This window comes from Ailuropoda melanoleuca, unplaced genomic scaffold (assembly GCF_002007445.2).
Source record: "Ailuropoda melanoleuca isolate Jingjing unplaced genomic scaffold, ASM200744v2 unplaced-scaffold11384, whole genome shotgun sequence".
Classification (NCBI taxonomy): Eukaryota; Metazoa; Chordata; class Mammalia; order Carnivora; family Ursidae; genus Ailuropoda; species Ailuropoda melanoleuca.
The window spans coordinates 7,173,947-7,188,777 of NW_023179820.1; the positions used below are offsets into that span (position 1 = coordinate 7,173,947).

Consider the following 14,831-nt stretch of genomic DNA (forward strand, 5'->3'; position numbering starts at 1 on the left):
ATTTAATGTCAGGAAACATTTTCCTCCAGATGAACTCATTTGGTTCTACCCAACAATTTGGGCTCAATAAACTCTTCCTGTCTCCCCATTTTTCCTTAACTGCCAGGACATGCAGAACCAAATGGATCAATTGCAAAACTCTCTTATTTTTTCATAGGATGGCTTTTGATGTGTGTCTCTTTTGTTATTTTTTAATTGTTCAAAAATACCTATTAATTTTCAAGATTCACAAAATTTAGCAATGTATAAGAAACAAATATTTATCCATAGTTTAGCCACTCAGTGATAACTACCATCAACATTAGGGCTATATATACTTTTGGATTTTTTTCCACTAGTAGAATAAATATGTATATGTATATACTAGCAATGGCATGGCATGGCATACATATTTTATAAACTGCCTTTCATGATCATTTTTCTATGCCAATAAATATAGACTTATGAAGTCATGTTTAATGATTGCATAGTTTCCCAGTCCATGGGTGTATACAATATAATTTATTTAACGACATTATTCTTGTCTTTAGATTGTTTTTATCTTTGAATTATAAATATCCTTATTTAATTCTTACGTCTTTTTATGTCACTCATGTCTTTTTATTGTAAACTCCTTAAAGTTATCATTCAAAATAGGCAAGCATAGGGAATAAATGAATGAGTGAATGAAATGCTAGGAATAGCCTAGATATCTAGAACTGTAATTAGATTGCAGTTGCATTATCATGTATTCTTTATAGTGCTGTCATTATTGGTGATGAATAATTTTTTTCTCCCTCTAGTTATCGGCCAAAATGAGCGAAACTTCTTCCACTAGTTTTTCCATGTTTCATCGGACTTCTTCTGAAGGTCAAGTTCCTTCTCTTCGCCACCTGCGCATCATGCATCCTGTTGTGGCCAAAAAGATCAGTTTCTACAAGAGCGGAGACCCGCAATTTGGTGGGGTCAGGGTGGTGGTCAATCCTCGTTCCTTCAAGACATTTGATGCTTTGCTGGATAATTTGTCAAGGAAGGTGCCCTTACCTTTTGGGGTGAGGAACATCAGCACCCCTCGCGGAAGGCACAGCATCACACGCCTGGAGGAACTAGAGGACGGCCAGTCTTACCTGTGCTCCCACCGTAGGAAGGTGCAGCCAGTGGACCTTGACAAGGCCCGCCGGCGCCCACGACCCTGGCACAGCAGCCGGGCCATCAGTGCGCACGTGCACCATTCCCCCCCAACCGCCGCAGCTGCCGCCGCTGCTCCCGGCATGCTGCGCGCCCCGCGAAGGCTCTTGGTCTTTAGAAATGGCGATCCGAAGACTAGGCGTGTGGTTGTTATGAACAGAAGGGTCGCGCAGAGCTTCCAGGCCTTTCTGCAGCACCTGACGGAGGTCATGCGGTTCCCGGTGACCAAGCTGTACGCCACAGACGGAAGGAAGGTAAGTGTTCCCGGGGTTTTTCACGTCTGAGCTCGCGTCGTGTGGGACATGGATGGAGACCCCAGAGCTAAAGGAAGGTTTCATGTACGTATGTGTGTGGGAGGGCGCTGGCTCACCTGAGTGGGTGGCCCCACTCTTCTCTGGTCAGAATCTGAAGAAGGCACTGCTATGAAGGGCTCTTTTAAATCTCACACTCCCTCCCCCTTTCTGCCTTCCTTGAGCACCGAGTTGTATAATGTGTTGGCACAGAATGCAATCGCGATAATATTTCTTGAAAAACCATGGCTAAGAATGATATTGTTAGGTAGAGAAAGCATTTTTTCTGCCATCCTTGCTGGAGAATGGGTGGGAGAACAGGGGAGAGCTTCCCCTGCATCTGTCAGCGTGTCCACCAGGCCCTTTCTCAGCTGGCTTAGGGTAGACGTTTGTCTACAGCTGGATATTTTGGTGGGGGAAGCAGAGGCAGAACTGCCTACCTTTTAAAGATTTCTTTAGTTATGGTAGAAGACTGATCTCTCTTCAGTTAGTATACAGGTTGAATAAAGATGTTGGTCTAGTCACCCCCACCTTGATATTTGGTTACTTTGTATACATTATTGGTGCCTAATGAGCACTTGGTGCTCATTATCATTATCCCTTTCAAGCCTTTAAGGTTGTTGAATTGATTCCACTCACTATAAAATTAATATATGGAAAGGCAGCACTTGGCTGGCTCAGTCCAACTGACTCTTGATATCCGGGTTGTGAGTTTGGAGCCCCACGTTGGATGTAGAGATTATTTAAAAAAATAATAAAATCTTAAAAAAATTACCATATGGAAAGAACAATAACTTCATGTTGCTCATGTAAGGACCTTAAATCTTTGGTTTCTTCTAGGTTACCAGTCTCCAGGCAGTGATCCTCAGCTCTGGAGCTGTGGTGGCAGCAGGAAGGGAGCCATTTAAAGCAGGAAATTATGACATCCAGAAGTACTTGCTTTCTGCAAGATTACCAGGAATCTCTCATCATGTATACACCAAGGGAAGTGCTAGGTCAGAAAGCAGAAAGAGTAAGTCACTTAAATATGTAGCTCTTATTTTTAGCCCTGAGTTGTGTTTTTTTTTTTTTTTTAGCCACAGCATCAAAGGAAAAAAAAACAATCTGTGCTTAAATGGCCAATTTCCTTTGTCACATGAGAGAAGTGAGGGTGTCAGAAACATTCTAAACTGGAATTGGTTATATGTATAGTTGGAAAGAGTCATAGAGATTGTATGATTTTTTTTTAGATTTTTTCAAATCAATCAATCATTAAATTGATGAGGTAAGCCTTTATTTGTGTATGAGGGGGCATATAATACCTAGATAAAAAATAAAAATACCAGCATTTCTTGATTTGTAGAGGAATTCTATGGAATTTGTATAAGTGACATCGGGTAGTTACAGAGTTTTCTCCAAATAATACTATGCAACATCATAGCTGAGCTCAGCAGGTTAGTTGAGTGACTCCTTTTAAAAATCTCTAAGTACATATGAACTCCACTTTCTGAAGTTATTCCAGTAGAAATCGCAGCCCTTGGATCCATTTTTTTATTTATTATAAGAATTCATGTAGTCAGTTCATGCTGGTTAATAATAATCTAGGTTGATAATTCCTTAGGAAATGCTACACAATATAGCATAATCCTTTGGGTAGGGGAGAAGGAGGGCTTGTTGATGCCCACGAGTGTAGGATGGGCTGTAAATTCTCTATGCAGGCATGGTTAATCATATTATTCATTGTGCTCAATATTTAATCTCATTATTCATTATGCACAGTTTTTTAGCTCTATGCTAAGGAACTGATTGCCACTTATACTTAAATTTTGGTTTTTATTTAGATGTGGAATAATAAACCCTTTAAGTAGTATTAATCCCTCTACTTATTGCTAAAGTGGGTAAAACTCATCTATTATGGATTTACTCATAGATATCTATTAATGTTTCTATTTCGTAGGCATTAGCTACCAAATATCTGTTAAGCATATGGTAGTACTGTTTCACTGTGCTCAATTTACTAAAGCGATTTTATTATTTTGTGTGATATGGGTTGTTAATATGGTTTTTGATGGTGTTAGGGAATCTGAAGGCTTTGTTAAATTTTACCTAAAAAAATTTTAAGTGAGGCCTTTTCATTTGTAATTTTGGTAAATGCATACAAAGAATAAGAGAAAATATTTCGAGGCTTATACTCTGAAATGTTGAAGGTATTTAATTGATGCCCAGTATATGTAAATCTATACAAACTACTAATAAGAATTTGATTGTGTTTAAGAAGCTTGAGTACTAAACTTATCTTTAGAGACACACAGTTATATTTTTAAATATAACTAGATTTGTTGGTCTGTTGTCTAGCTCTGTTCTCTTTTGTGCCCTATATTAAATCAAGTGTACTAATTATACAAAGTGAATGCTAAATTAATAATTATTACTTGATTAATGTTGACTTCTAAATAAATTCTAAAAATGTTTTAGCTTTCATAATGTTATAGATGTCTCTCTTAGATATGCACAGGTAGGAAAATGAGTATCATTATAAATCATTACTCACTTTGCATAAGTAAGCAGCACTTAGACTCTAGTTTCAGTACTGGTAAACAAAACAACAAAACAAAATCTCACAAAAATCTTTTTATTTTTGCTAGAATCCTTAGCAGTTTCTACTTCATACTTTCCTTATTAAAATTGCCTAATTAAATTCACTAAAATTAAAATTCTGTGAATCTCATTATTGAAGTAGGATTATAGGTTCTCTTTTTGAGAGTGGCTTGTAGAAATGTACCAGATACTACAGTGAATTCAAATAATCAATGAATACATAGAGGTGAGAAACATATTAATAATGTGTTACTATGAAATTCAGAAAATATGATTTTTTATACTAATTATTTTTCTTTTCTTTCTTTGCTGCCTCTTCTATTGGATATTTTATAACTTCTCTGTCTTCTGCATTTTGATGTGGGGCATCTTTTACTCTTAAAATCTTGAAAGTGAGGACACATGTGCCTTCGAGCCCAAAGTCCCAGATTTATTCTGTTTCTTCTGACAAAATACATAATAGCGATTGCTACTCAGACCATTCTTTTGCTTCTGAAAATTACTTGGCCTTAGAAAAAAATGATTCTCAGAATTTATTGATACATCCTTCTGAAGATGATATTGAGAAATCAATTATTTTTAATCAAGATGGTACCATGACAGTTGAGATGAAAGTTCGATTTAAGATCAAAGAGGAGGAAACCATAAAATGGACCACTGTCAGTAGAACTAGTCTTTCTCATAACAATGAAAAGAGCGAGATAGGCGGTTTTCCAGGAAGAACAGATGATCAGTCTTCTGGCTTAAAAATTACAGCATGCTCATTGTCTGCAGATGTCTCATCCCTGGAGAAAGACAATAATCAAGAGGGCAGTTTGGCAGAGGACATAAACACTCAAATGACAGATCAAGTGACTGAAACTTGCGCTTCTGCTAGTTGGCAGAATGCTGCTATGGACACAAACACCATCCAGAAGACTAAGGATCAAGCAAAGCATCATTTTTATAGGCCCCCTACACCAGGACCAAGGAGAGTGAGACAAAAGAAATCTGTGAGAGGGACTGTGACCTTGGTATCTGAAACTGAAGTTCAAGAGGAAATGATCTACAGTGAAGAGAGGGAAGACGGGGAAAACAAATCTGAGTACTGTATGTTCACACATTCTTGCAGTAAAATGTCATCAGTATCTAACAAACCAGTGCTTGTTCAGATTGATAACAATGAGCAGATGGAGTCATCTTTAGAAGGAAAAAAGGAAAGCAGGCTGCTCAAGTCAGGTGCAATACGTGCTGGTGTTGTAGAAATTACAAGTCAGAAGATGTTAGAGATGTCTCATAATAATGGCTTGCCGCAGACTATATCAGAAAACTCAATTGTGGAGGAAGGTATAGTTGATAGTGTAACATCAGACAACAAAACTAGTATCAAAAACTTAAGACCTTGTGGTAACACCAGTGATAGATTCAGGCCTATTTTAGCAGATACAACTGATTCTTTAAGTAACACCTCTGGAGCAGACAGAACTATTTCTGAGACCCCAGCTTTGGTAGGGTCTTCCACTGTCACCACAAGAATTGACAGACTAGTTAATGAATTTGCTCAGTGTGGTTTAACAAAATTTCCAGCAAGTGAAAAGCAGATTTCATCATCTGGTGCCAGCAAAAAGAAGAAATCTCAGCAACGAATGATAAATTCCAGGTATCAGGATGGGCAGATTGCAGCCAAAGGACTTCTTAGTGAGAGAATAAACACAGGAGGTAGAATTGCACAGGAAATAATATTGGAGGATTCAGACTCTTCCCTTAAAGGAGGAATACTTTGTGAGGAAGACCTCCATGTAAGTGATATGGTAATTGAATCAAATTGTTGTTCTGAAAGTAATCTCAATCCTGTGAATTCCAAGAATTTCCATGTAAATAAACTAAATACTCTTCAGAATCCTAAGAAGGTTCAAGGACTTTTAACCAAAAGGAAGTCCAGACCACTAAACAAAGTAAGTTTAGGAGGACCTACAAAAAGAGAAATTGGTCAAGGCAGTGAAGTATTTCCCCATAATGACTTTAGGTGTTACAAAAATAATTTTGAAGATCACAATTTATTTCATGTGTTTAACTTCCTTGAGCAAAAACCCAGTGCTTTTTGTGGACCACAGGCTCAAGCAGAAATAGCATCTTGGTATTTGAGAGGAATGACCAAGAAAAGTTTAGTTTCAAATGTTAATAATTCACACATAAATTTAAAAACCCAGAAAAGACAAAAAGGGGGTAAGTTGAAATCAAGTACTATTGTAAATAAACAACATGTTACAACCAGGGCAAATTCCTTAGCTTCTTTGAAAAAAGCTGTTTTTCCTGAGAATATTAGCCATCATTCAGTTCAAAATTATATACAGAGATGGTTGCAGAGCATAAATCCGCATTCAGCTTTGCAACCTAGAAAATCAGCTCCACTATACAAAAAGGAAAGGAGTGTGGTAAGTTATAACAACAATGGTTTTGTAGGAGCTAATTCCCACACAAGTCTTGGAAAAGGAAATAATTTTGTTAGGGAAAGTAATAAACGCATAACTAAGTTAAGTACCAGTTCGACAGAAAATCTAGGCAAAAAGGTAGGTAAATCTTTTGACAAAGATAACAGTGAAGAACTTTCCAAAGATCTCTGTGAGAATCAGGTTGAATCTCTGAATGATGCTTGCTTGCTTCCCTTGCATGAAAATTGTGCTTTGTCACAGTCAGCTATCAGTGATCATAATACTAAAATCCAAGTATGTGCTGAAAAATTAGGACCAGAGGTAAGCCTTGTTTACCAAGAAATAAACCTAGCTACAAAAAGGCACAGTGTAGAGGCTGCTATTCAAGTAGATCTTATGGAAGAAGATACTCCAAAAGACCTTTTACTAGTCTTGTTGCTTCGCCAACTGCAAGCTTTAGTTCCTAGTATTCACAAGACTCAGAATGGAATTATTCAGATGCCAGGTTCACTTGCAGATGTTCCGTTCCCTTCCCCAATATGTAAGTCATATACTGATGTCCTTCTAGCTTGGCTTTTGGTGCTAACCTTAAAGGGAAGTATAGATAGCTTCTGCCAAGGTGATGCTCACAAGACTACCAACAGAGCTTCAGAAATAATTGGATTATTGGAGGTTCTAAAGCATACTGCCATCACAGAGGAAGCTGATGATCTGAAGGCTGCTGTTGCCAATTTAGTGGAATCAACCACAAATCACTTTGGACTCACTGAGAAAGAACAAGACATGGTTCCAAGAGGATTTTCTGCAAATTGTTCCACACCCAACATCCAGAGAGTTCCTCAGTGCATTGAAAATGAAAAAACACAGAAAATCTCCTTTTTAGATGGAGGCTACTCTGCCAGTGAGGACTGTGGCCCTGAAGTCTGTGTTTCAGAGTTGACTTGTTCTTCATGTCAGATGTGCACTGTGAATAAGACCTGTCTTCCAAAAGAGACTTGTAACCTCAGTGACATTTTTTCCCCTAGTGATGGTTCTACCATTGATCAGACCTCCATGAATAAGGCTTGTTTCCTAGGAGAGATCTGTTCATTTACTGATGCTCTGTTTCCCCATCAGGCTTGTGCTCATGATGAAAACCATAATTATGAGGCATCTTGCCCAGTTGATGAGACCTACATTCCCAAGAAAGCCTGCAATACCAGTGACTTTTTCAATTCCAAAGAAAACACATGTGCTGATAATTTGGAATTGACTGAAGAATTAGAAAGGATCAATGAAGTTCAGAAAGACCAAAATATTTTGGCAGACCCATTGTGTAAACATGGCTTTAATATATTGGTGTCACACCAAAATGTCAGCAATTTAAGCCATTGTGTCTTTCCCATAAATGAAACTGAACCAGAAATTGATAAGGACCATCATGTAGCTGAATTTAAAAATTGTTCATTAAAGAAATTTCTGGGTAAAAATGCATCTACATCCTCTGATAAGGAAGACTCAAAGACTTCTGAAGAACCAGGCTCAATAACCAATAGCATGACATCAAGTGAAAGAAACATTTCAGAATTGGAATCTTTTGAAGAATTAGAAAACCAGGACATTGATATCTTTCATACAAAGGTAAATGCAGGAGAGCAGGCCACTAAAGAATTTATCCATAAAGAGTTAGAGGCTAGTGAAAATTTGGAATTGATAGAAGTCTCCAGCAGGAACATTACACAAGAAGAAAAAAGAAATGGTGTAATTTGCGAGGCAATCAGTAGGAGGCTGACAACACCACCATCTTTAGTGTTTTGCTATGATTCTAAGCAAAATACTGAAAAGGAACTCGATGAAAGAGAAACTAAAATGAGTGTAAAAATGATGGTGAAACACATGGAAATTGGAAGTTACTCAGAGTCCTCTCTTGATTTTAAAAATTGTTTCATAAGACCAGTGACTTCTGATTGGTCAGAATTTAGACTAGACAGTGATAATGAGCAGCCATATAAAACATCCAGTCATGGCCCCAATGGCAGTGAGGAGATTGCCCAAGAGAAAGAATACAATAAAGGATTTGTTAAAAGGACAGTAGAAAAACTTTACAGTAAAGGGGAAATTATGAAACCATCTTTTTTTTCTGGGTCTGTGCACAGATCTCAGGTTTGTCCTTACAATTCTATGGAATTTCAGTGTGCTAGGAAAGTAGGTCTTTATGATTCTGAAGGTCAGTCATTTGGGTCTTCTGAACAGGTATCTAGTAGTTCATCTATGTTGCAGAAATTTCCAGAGGAAGGTCAAGAGAAATGTGACTTTAATGATGTGGGGGCCAGTTATCATGGGGGAGACATTGTAGGACATGACACAAAGCAAAATGATCATAGCAGAATCATTAGAGACATAGAGGAAGGGGTACTGATTGATAAAGGAAAGTGGCTCCTGAAAGAAAATCACTTGTTAAGAGTATCATTTCCTGAAAATTCTGGCTTCTATGGCAATGAAGACACCACATCAGTGGATACTGTACTTAATAACAGTAATGAGGTGCCATATTCACATTTTGGAAATTTGGCTCCAGGCTCAAACATGGCTGAGCTATCCTCTTCAGAATTGGAGGAACTGACTCAACCCCTTGAACTGAAATGCAGTTATTTTAACATGCCTCATTGTACTGACTCCGAGACTTTTTGTGAGGATTTGCTAGATGTTCGAAGTAAAACTGGTGCCAAGGAGAAAATACTAGATCATCATGCAGAAGAGAAGGCTAGTCATAAGTCAGAAAGAGTATGCACATCAGTCACTCATGTCTTTACGTCTGCTGGTAACAAAGTCCATCCTGTCACTGATGATACTATTAAAAACCAACCGTTGCCTGGTAGTAATGTAATTCATGGTGCACTTCAAGAAGGTGATTCTCTGGATAAGCTCTATGCTATTTGTGGCCAGCATTGCCCTATACTAACTGTTATCATCCAACCTATAAATGAGGAAGACCGAGGATTTGTATATTGCAAAGATTCTGATATTGAAAATTTCTTGGGTCTCCATTTATGGATGAAAATACACCCATATTTACTACCATCAAGCAAAACCATGTTCAGAGATGAGAACAATAAAGCAAGTGGTAGAAAAGCATTTATTGATACTGCCATTGATGATACATTTGATCAACTTTATTTTAGTAATACATTTGACTTGTATAAAAGAAAATTAAGAAAATTAAAAGGAATGAACTCCTTGGGCTTAGAGGAAGAAAATAATTTAAAGAAATTTCAATTATATTTAAAGAAAAAGTTTTGTGTGAATTTCTTGCACACATTGTTTTTGGTTATGGACGATGTGAATTCAAATACATGGGATCCTACCAGTCAGACAAATGAAATCTTCGAAGTAGCTGATGAGAATAACGATTTACTAGATAACAGATTTCAGAACTCATTAACAAATCTCAACCAAGTAGTAAGAGAAAATAGTGACTGTCATTTTTCCTTTGAAGCGCGTGGTCAAGCCTGCCTATTTTACCAAGTTGAGACATCCTTAAATATCAGCAACAGAAATGTATTAGAAATATTTTATATATTTGAGGATGAAAATCTTTTTATTTGGGAAGAGGAAAGCCAATTTGATCTTGAAAACAGTGATGGACAAGATTTGTAATTTTAATATCAGCACAGCCTTTTTAAATCAATGTGTTTTTTCCTTATAATGAGATGAAACACATGGGATGGATATAGACTAGCTAACCTCTAAAAATTTTGGACTTTAAAATGAGCTTATTCTAGAAAGCATGCACTTGGGTAATCTGATTTGACTTTCATTATTCTGCTGTTCTTCATTTTTCCAAAAATTACAGACTCAGTTTTTATTCTGTTATTTTTGAAATTTCTGTGTTTTTCCCTGAACATATGTAATTTCCTGGAACTGTGATTTTTTTTAGGACATCATAAAAGCCCTAAGGACAGGAATTATATCTTTTTTCTCTCTTTATGTTGTTCACTTTAGTGCAAAATGTGTATTGGTGAATAAATGGAATAGACATAGTCTCCAACTGTACTTGATTTATTAATTTTAACTCTGATTTAATAAAGGTATGAAGGTAAGATCTCCACAACACTCTCGTAAGTTTCTTGTTCCTAATGTGTTCCTAATGTGTTGAATCTAGTTTCCTCAGAACATCTATCTAATGAACTCACAAGCTTTTCCAAGGGACAGGATTCACCATTTTCCCTCATGATTAGAAAAAGATGCTTTACTACTGTGCTGCCTCTCTAGTACTTTGCCTAGAAATTATAATCTTTTAAACAGTAGTAAAATATCAAATCCAAATAGGTCAGAAAAAAAAAGGAAAAACTTAAGGCATGCTCTGTGAAGAAAAAGGAGCTGGAATGGTTTAATTTGGGAAAGAAGATTTAAAATGTAAAATTCTCAGAATTGAAGAACTGCTGTGAAAAGTAATTTCACATATTTTTTTATGTTCAACTGCATTGATAAAAATTTAATTCGATATAAAGAAAAACATATTGCCTAGAAGGATAAATAAATTTGATTAGACTATAAATTTCCTGTTTTGACTACTTGTGGTATTTTGCCTGGGATTTATCCAGGGAACCTTTTAAGATTCTTTCCACTTCATGACTATATCACAGACTATATTGACAGTATAGAGACAAGTCTTCTAAAACATTGAAATCTATGTCTCTTGTCTGGAATGGACTTAAAGTAGAACAATTAATGTTTTTTGGAGCCACATATGGAGGTGCTAAAACAACTTAAATTTGTTATTGAGTAACTAAAGGTAATTACATAAAAAACAGTTTTGGTTTCAGTTTAGCATGAGTCTCAAATCCATAAAAAATTATGAGGTGCTATTTATTTTACCAGATGAAGACTTACCTCTATGTAGAGTATGCTTTTTCTTTTTTCTTTTTTTAAAGATTTTATTTATTTATTTGACAGAGAGACAGCCAGCGAGAGAGGGAACACAGGCAGGGGGAGTGGGAGAGGAAGAAGCAGGCTCCCAGCAGAGGAGCCCGATGTAGGGCTCGATCCCAGGACTCTGGGATCACGCCCTGAGCCGAAGGCAGACGCTTAACGACTGAGCCACCCAGGCGCCCCTAGAGTATGCTTTTTCTACATTAAATGGTACACTTTTCTCATTGAAAAGTAGAGTGTGCCATGTTATGTAAGCTTCTGTAATGACCAGTGAGAATTTTTTTGAAATAAAGGGCTGTAATTGTTGAGAAATAGTAGAAAAAGGGGAATTAATGTTAATTTTGTGCCTACTTTATAGTAGGTCTATGGTAGTCTTACAGATCTGTTAAATGTAATCCTTCCTCATAAAGACACTGTGAGTTTGGCTTTGCTATACTCCCTTTTTATAGGTGACAGAACCTAGAGACCGGGAGGTAAAGTACTTTCATCAATGGTGCATAGCACCACTGTCAGAATTTGAACCCAGACCTTTGGGCTTGAAAATCAGTGTTATTTTTATTACACCTTTACTCTTTTTATGTGAGAAAAAAGTGGTAAAATACTTAAAAAACTGGGCAGCTGTGTGGCTCAGTCAGTTAAGTGTCTGACTCTTGATTTGAGCTCAGGTCATTATCTCAGGGTTGTGAGATTAAATAAATGACATAAATTAAAATTCTCTCTCTCCTTCTCCCTATATTGTGTATATTTGAAAATTTTAAAAAATTAAAAAAATTAGTGCTCTCCCCAGAGAAGAGAGAGAAGGAAATTAGTTTGGAAAGAGAATGATATTTAGATGTATCAAGGAGGTTGGGGAAATCACAACAGCCAGGACTTTATAGGAAAATATGCATGTAGCACGTATGGTTTTTTAGCAATTATACTACGTATGTTACATTAATACAATAACACTGCTACGTGGCCCAGATGATATTGGGAAAAGAAATTGAGAGTGACATACGTGAATTAGAAATGCACGACTGTGTAATGTGCTTATTTAAGATTAATGGGTTCATGTGCATTGAATTCTGAGATTTGGATCCACATCTTATATCATGTTTCTATCCCAGTTCTAGCATATTGGTTGGGACATGGTAAGCACCTAGTAAATATGTGTTGAATGGTTACCCCTTATTATCTACAAATACATATAGGGAGATACGCAAAGATGCTGAGGGATAGAACTAAGTTTTTTGTATTTTATGAAGCCATATTTCAATCATTAAAAAGGTCTGTGAAAGTGATTTTTTTCTTTCAAACGTTCAAATGATTTTTAACAGATTTTCACCAGACTTGCATTAAAAAATATCTTGTAACACTGTGAAAGAAGACTAAATGAAACTTCAGAGGAAATTTAAGAATTTTGCATAGACCTGGCTTTTGCTTTAAAGATGAAGTGCCAGAGGATTGAGGAAGGGATTCTAGCCTATTGTGTTCTGGAGAACATAGCCAATGTCAGAATCTTGAAATCCAGGTGGAATGGTGTAATTATTTTTATGCCCACAAGATGTCAGCTGCGTTACGGTTTGCCTTCAGAAGCTCAATTGCAGCGCTCAGAAAGAGACTTGCATGGCTAAAAGTGAGTGCAAAGATTGAGACAATCTCCAGGCAGTTTGGTTCTGCTTCAAAGAAAACTAAGGACCCAATTGTACAGGCAGCCCGCTCTCGCCCCATCCCAGGTCTTAAACCTAGAGGGCATATCAGTACTCAGAATTGAGGAAATAGTCTGTTAGTAGCAAGGAGCTGAAGTTCAAAAGTAGAGGGCATACTAAAAAATGCAAGCTATTCAGTAATCAGAGTTGATTGCAGGGAGAGCTGAATTTGGAGAGAGTGGGGACAACTTAGAGTCCTAACTCCAGTTGAAACTAAGTTAATGAATCATTGGTTCAGTGGGTAGGGGTGATTTTTCCATGATTTACAGATATTTTATGTCTTAACCTTTCAGTGACATAAAACATATATCCCATTTTCAAGGTTTAAACTGAAGCATCAAAGCCATGTTTCATGTTTGTAGCACATATTTTGTTAGTTTCCTCATCTGTAAAATGGGGCTACCACTTTTTTTTTTAAATTAAAAAAATATTTTATTTATTTGAGAGAGAGCACAAGCAGGGGGAGCTGCAGAGGGAGAAGCAGACTCCTCACTGAGCAGAGAGCCTGACGCAGGGCTTGATCCCAGGACCCTGGGATCATGACCTGAACCCAAAGCAGATGCTTAACCAACTGAGCCACTCAGGCACTCCTGTGGCTACTACTTTAAAGGTCTTATCTGTAAAATAAATGTGCCACCACTTTTAAGCTACCTTATAAGATTGTTGTGAGAGGATCACTTCAGAGAATGTTAGTAAAAGCTATAAGCACAGGACTTGGCATACAGTGCTTAATACATTTTAGCTGTTTTGTTTTTTATTTACAATCTATTAATTTTTTTTGGCCTTAAAAACATTGAGATATAGTTAACACGCAATGTTACATTAGTTTCAGGTGCACAACTTAGTGATTTGACAACTCTATATATTATGCTATGCTCACAAGTGTAGCTACCATCTTGTCACCATACAACGCTATTACAGTACCACTGACCATGTTCCCTATGCTGTACCTTCATCCCCGTGACTTATTCATTCCATAACTAGAAGCCTGTACCTTCCACTCCCCTTCACCCATTTTGCCCATCCCCCCACACCTTGTCCTCTGGCAACCACCAGTTTTTTCTCTGTGTTTATGGGTCTGTTTCTGCTGTTTGTTTTTTAGATTCCACTTATAAGTGAAATCATATAGTATTTGTCTTTTTTTTAATAATAATATTTTTTATTATATTATGTTAGTCACCATACAGTACATCCCTAGTTTTTGAGGTAAAGTTTCATGATTCATCACTTGCGTATAACAGCCAGTACACCATGCAATACATGCCCTCCTTAATACCCATCACCAGCCTATCCCATTCCCCCACCCCCCTCCCCTCTGAAGCCTTCAGTTTGTTTCCCAGAGTCCATGGTCTCTCATGGTTCATTCCCCCTTCTGTTTAATGTCCCCCACTTTCTTCTTCCCTTTCTTCTCCCACTGATCTTCCTACTTCTTATGTTCCATAAATGAGTGAAACCATATGATAATTGTCTTTCTCTACTTGACTTTCTTTGACTAATTTTACTTAGTGTAATGCCCTCTAGATGGATCTATGTTGTTGCAAATGGCGAGATCTCATTCTTTTTTATGGCTGAATACACACACACACACACACACACACACACACACACACACACCATTTATTTATCTATTGATGGATATTTGTGTTGCTTCCATATCTTGACTATTGTAAATAATGCTGTGATAAACATAAGAGCGCATATATTTTTTTTGAATTAGTGTTTTTGTTTTCTTTGGTGGGATTACTGGGTCATATGGTATTTCTATTTTTAATTTTTTGAGGAACTTC

At 37.0% G+C, this 14,831-nt stretch overlaps 1 protein-coding gene across 1 annotated transcript; it reads left to right on the forward strand.

The window, feature by feature from the left end:
• Window positions 1–786: 786 nt before the first annotated feature.
• On the forward strand, window positions 787–10,081 carry RP1 (RP1 axonemal microtubule associated). The gene is made up of 3 exons (XM_011232869.2): window positions 787–1,421; window positions 2,298–2,469; window positions 4,428–10,081. Exons 1-3 carry the CDS (start codon window positions 795–797, stop codon window positions 10,079–10,081), a joined length of 6,453 nt encoding a protein of 2,150 aa, XP_011231171.1. The 5' UTR covers window positions 787–794.
• The last annotated feature ends 4,750 nt before the right edge of the window (window positions 10,082–14,831 follow it).

What these genes read in the sequence shown, in the direction of transcription:
- RP1 (XM_011232869.2), top strand. Translation starts at nt 795, where the DNA reads ATGAGCGAAACTTCTTCCACTAGTTTTTCCATGTTTCATCGGACTTCT. An exon ending in ACGCCACAGACGGAAGGAAG is followed by an intron (nt 1,422 to 2,297) that starts GTAAGTGTTCCC and finishes GGTTTCTTCTAG; the next exon opens with GTTACCAGTCTCCAGGCAGT. An exon ending in TAGGTCAGAAAGCAGAAAGA is followed by an intron (nt 2,470 to 4,427) that starts GTAAGTCACTTA and finishes AAATCTTGAAAG; the next exon opens with TGAGGACACATGTGCCTTCG.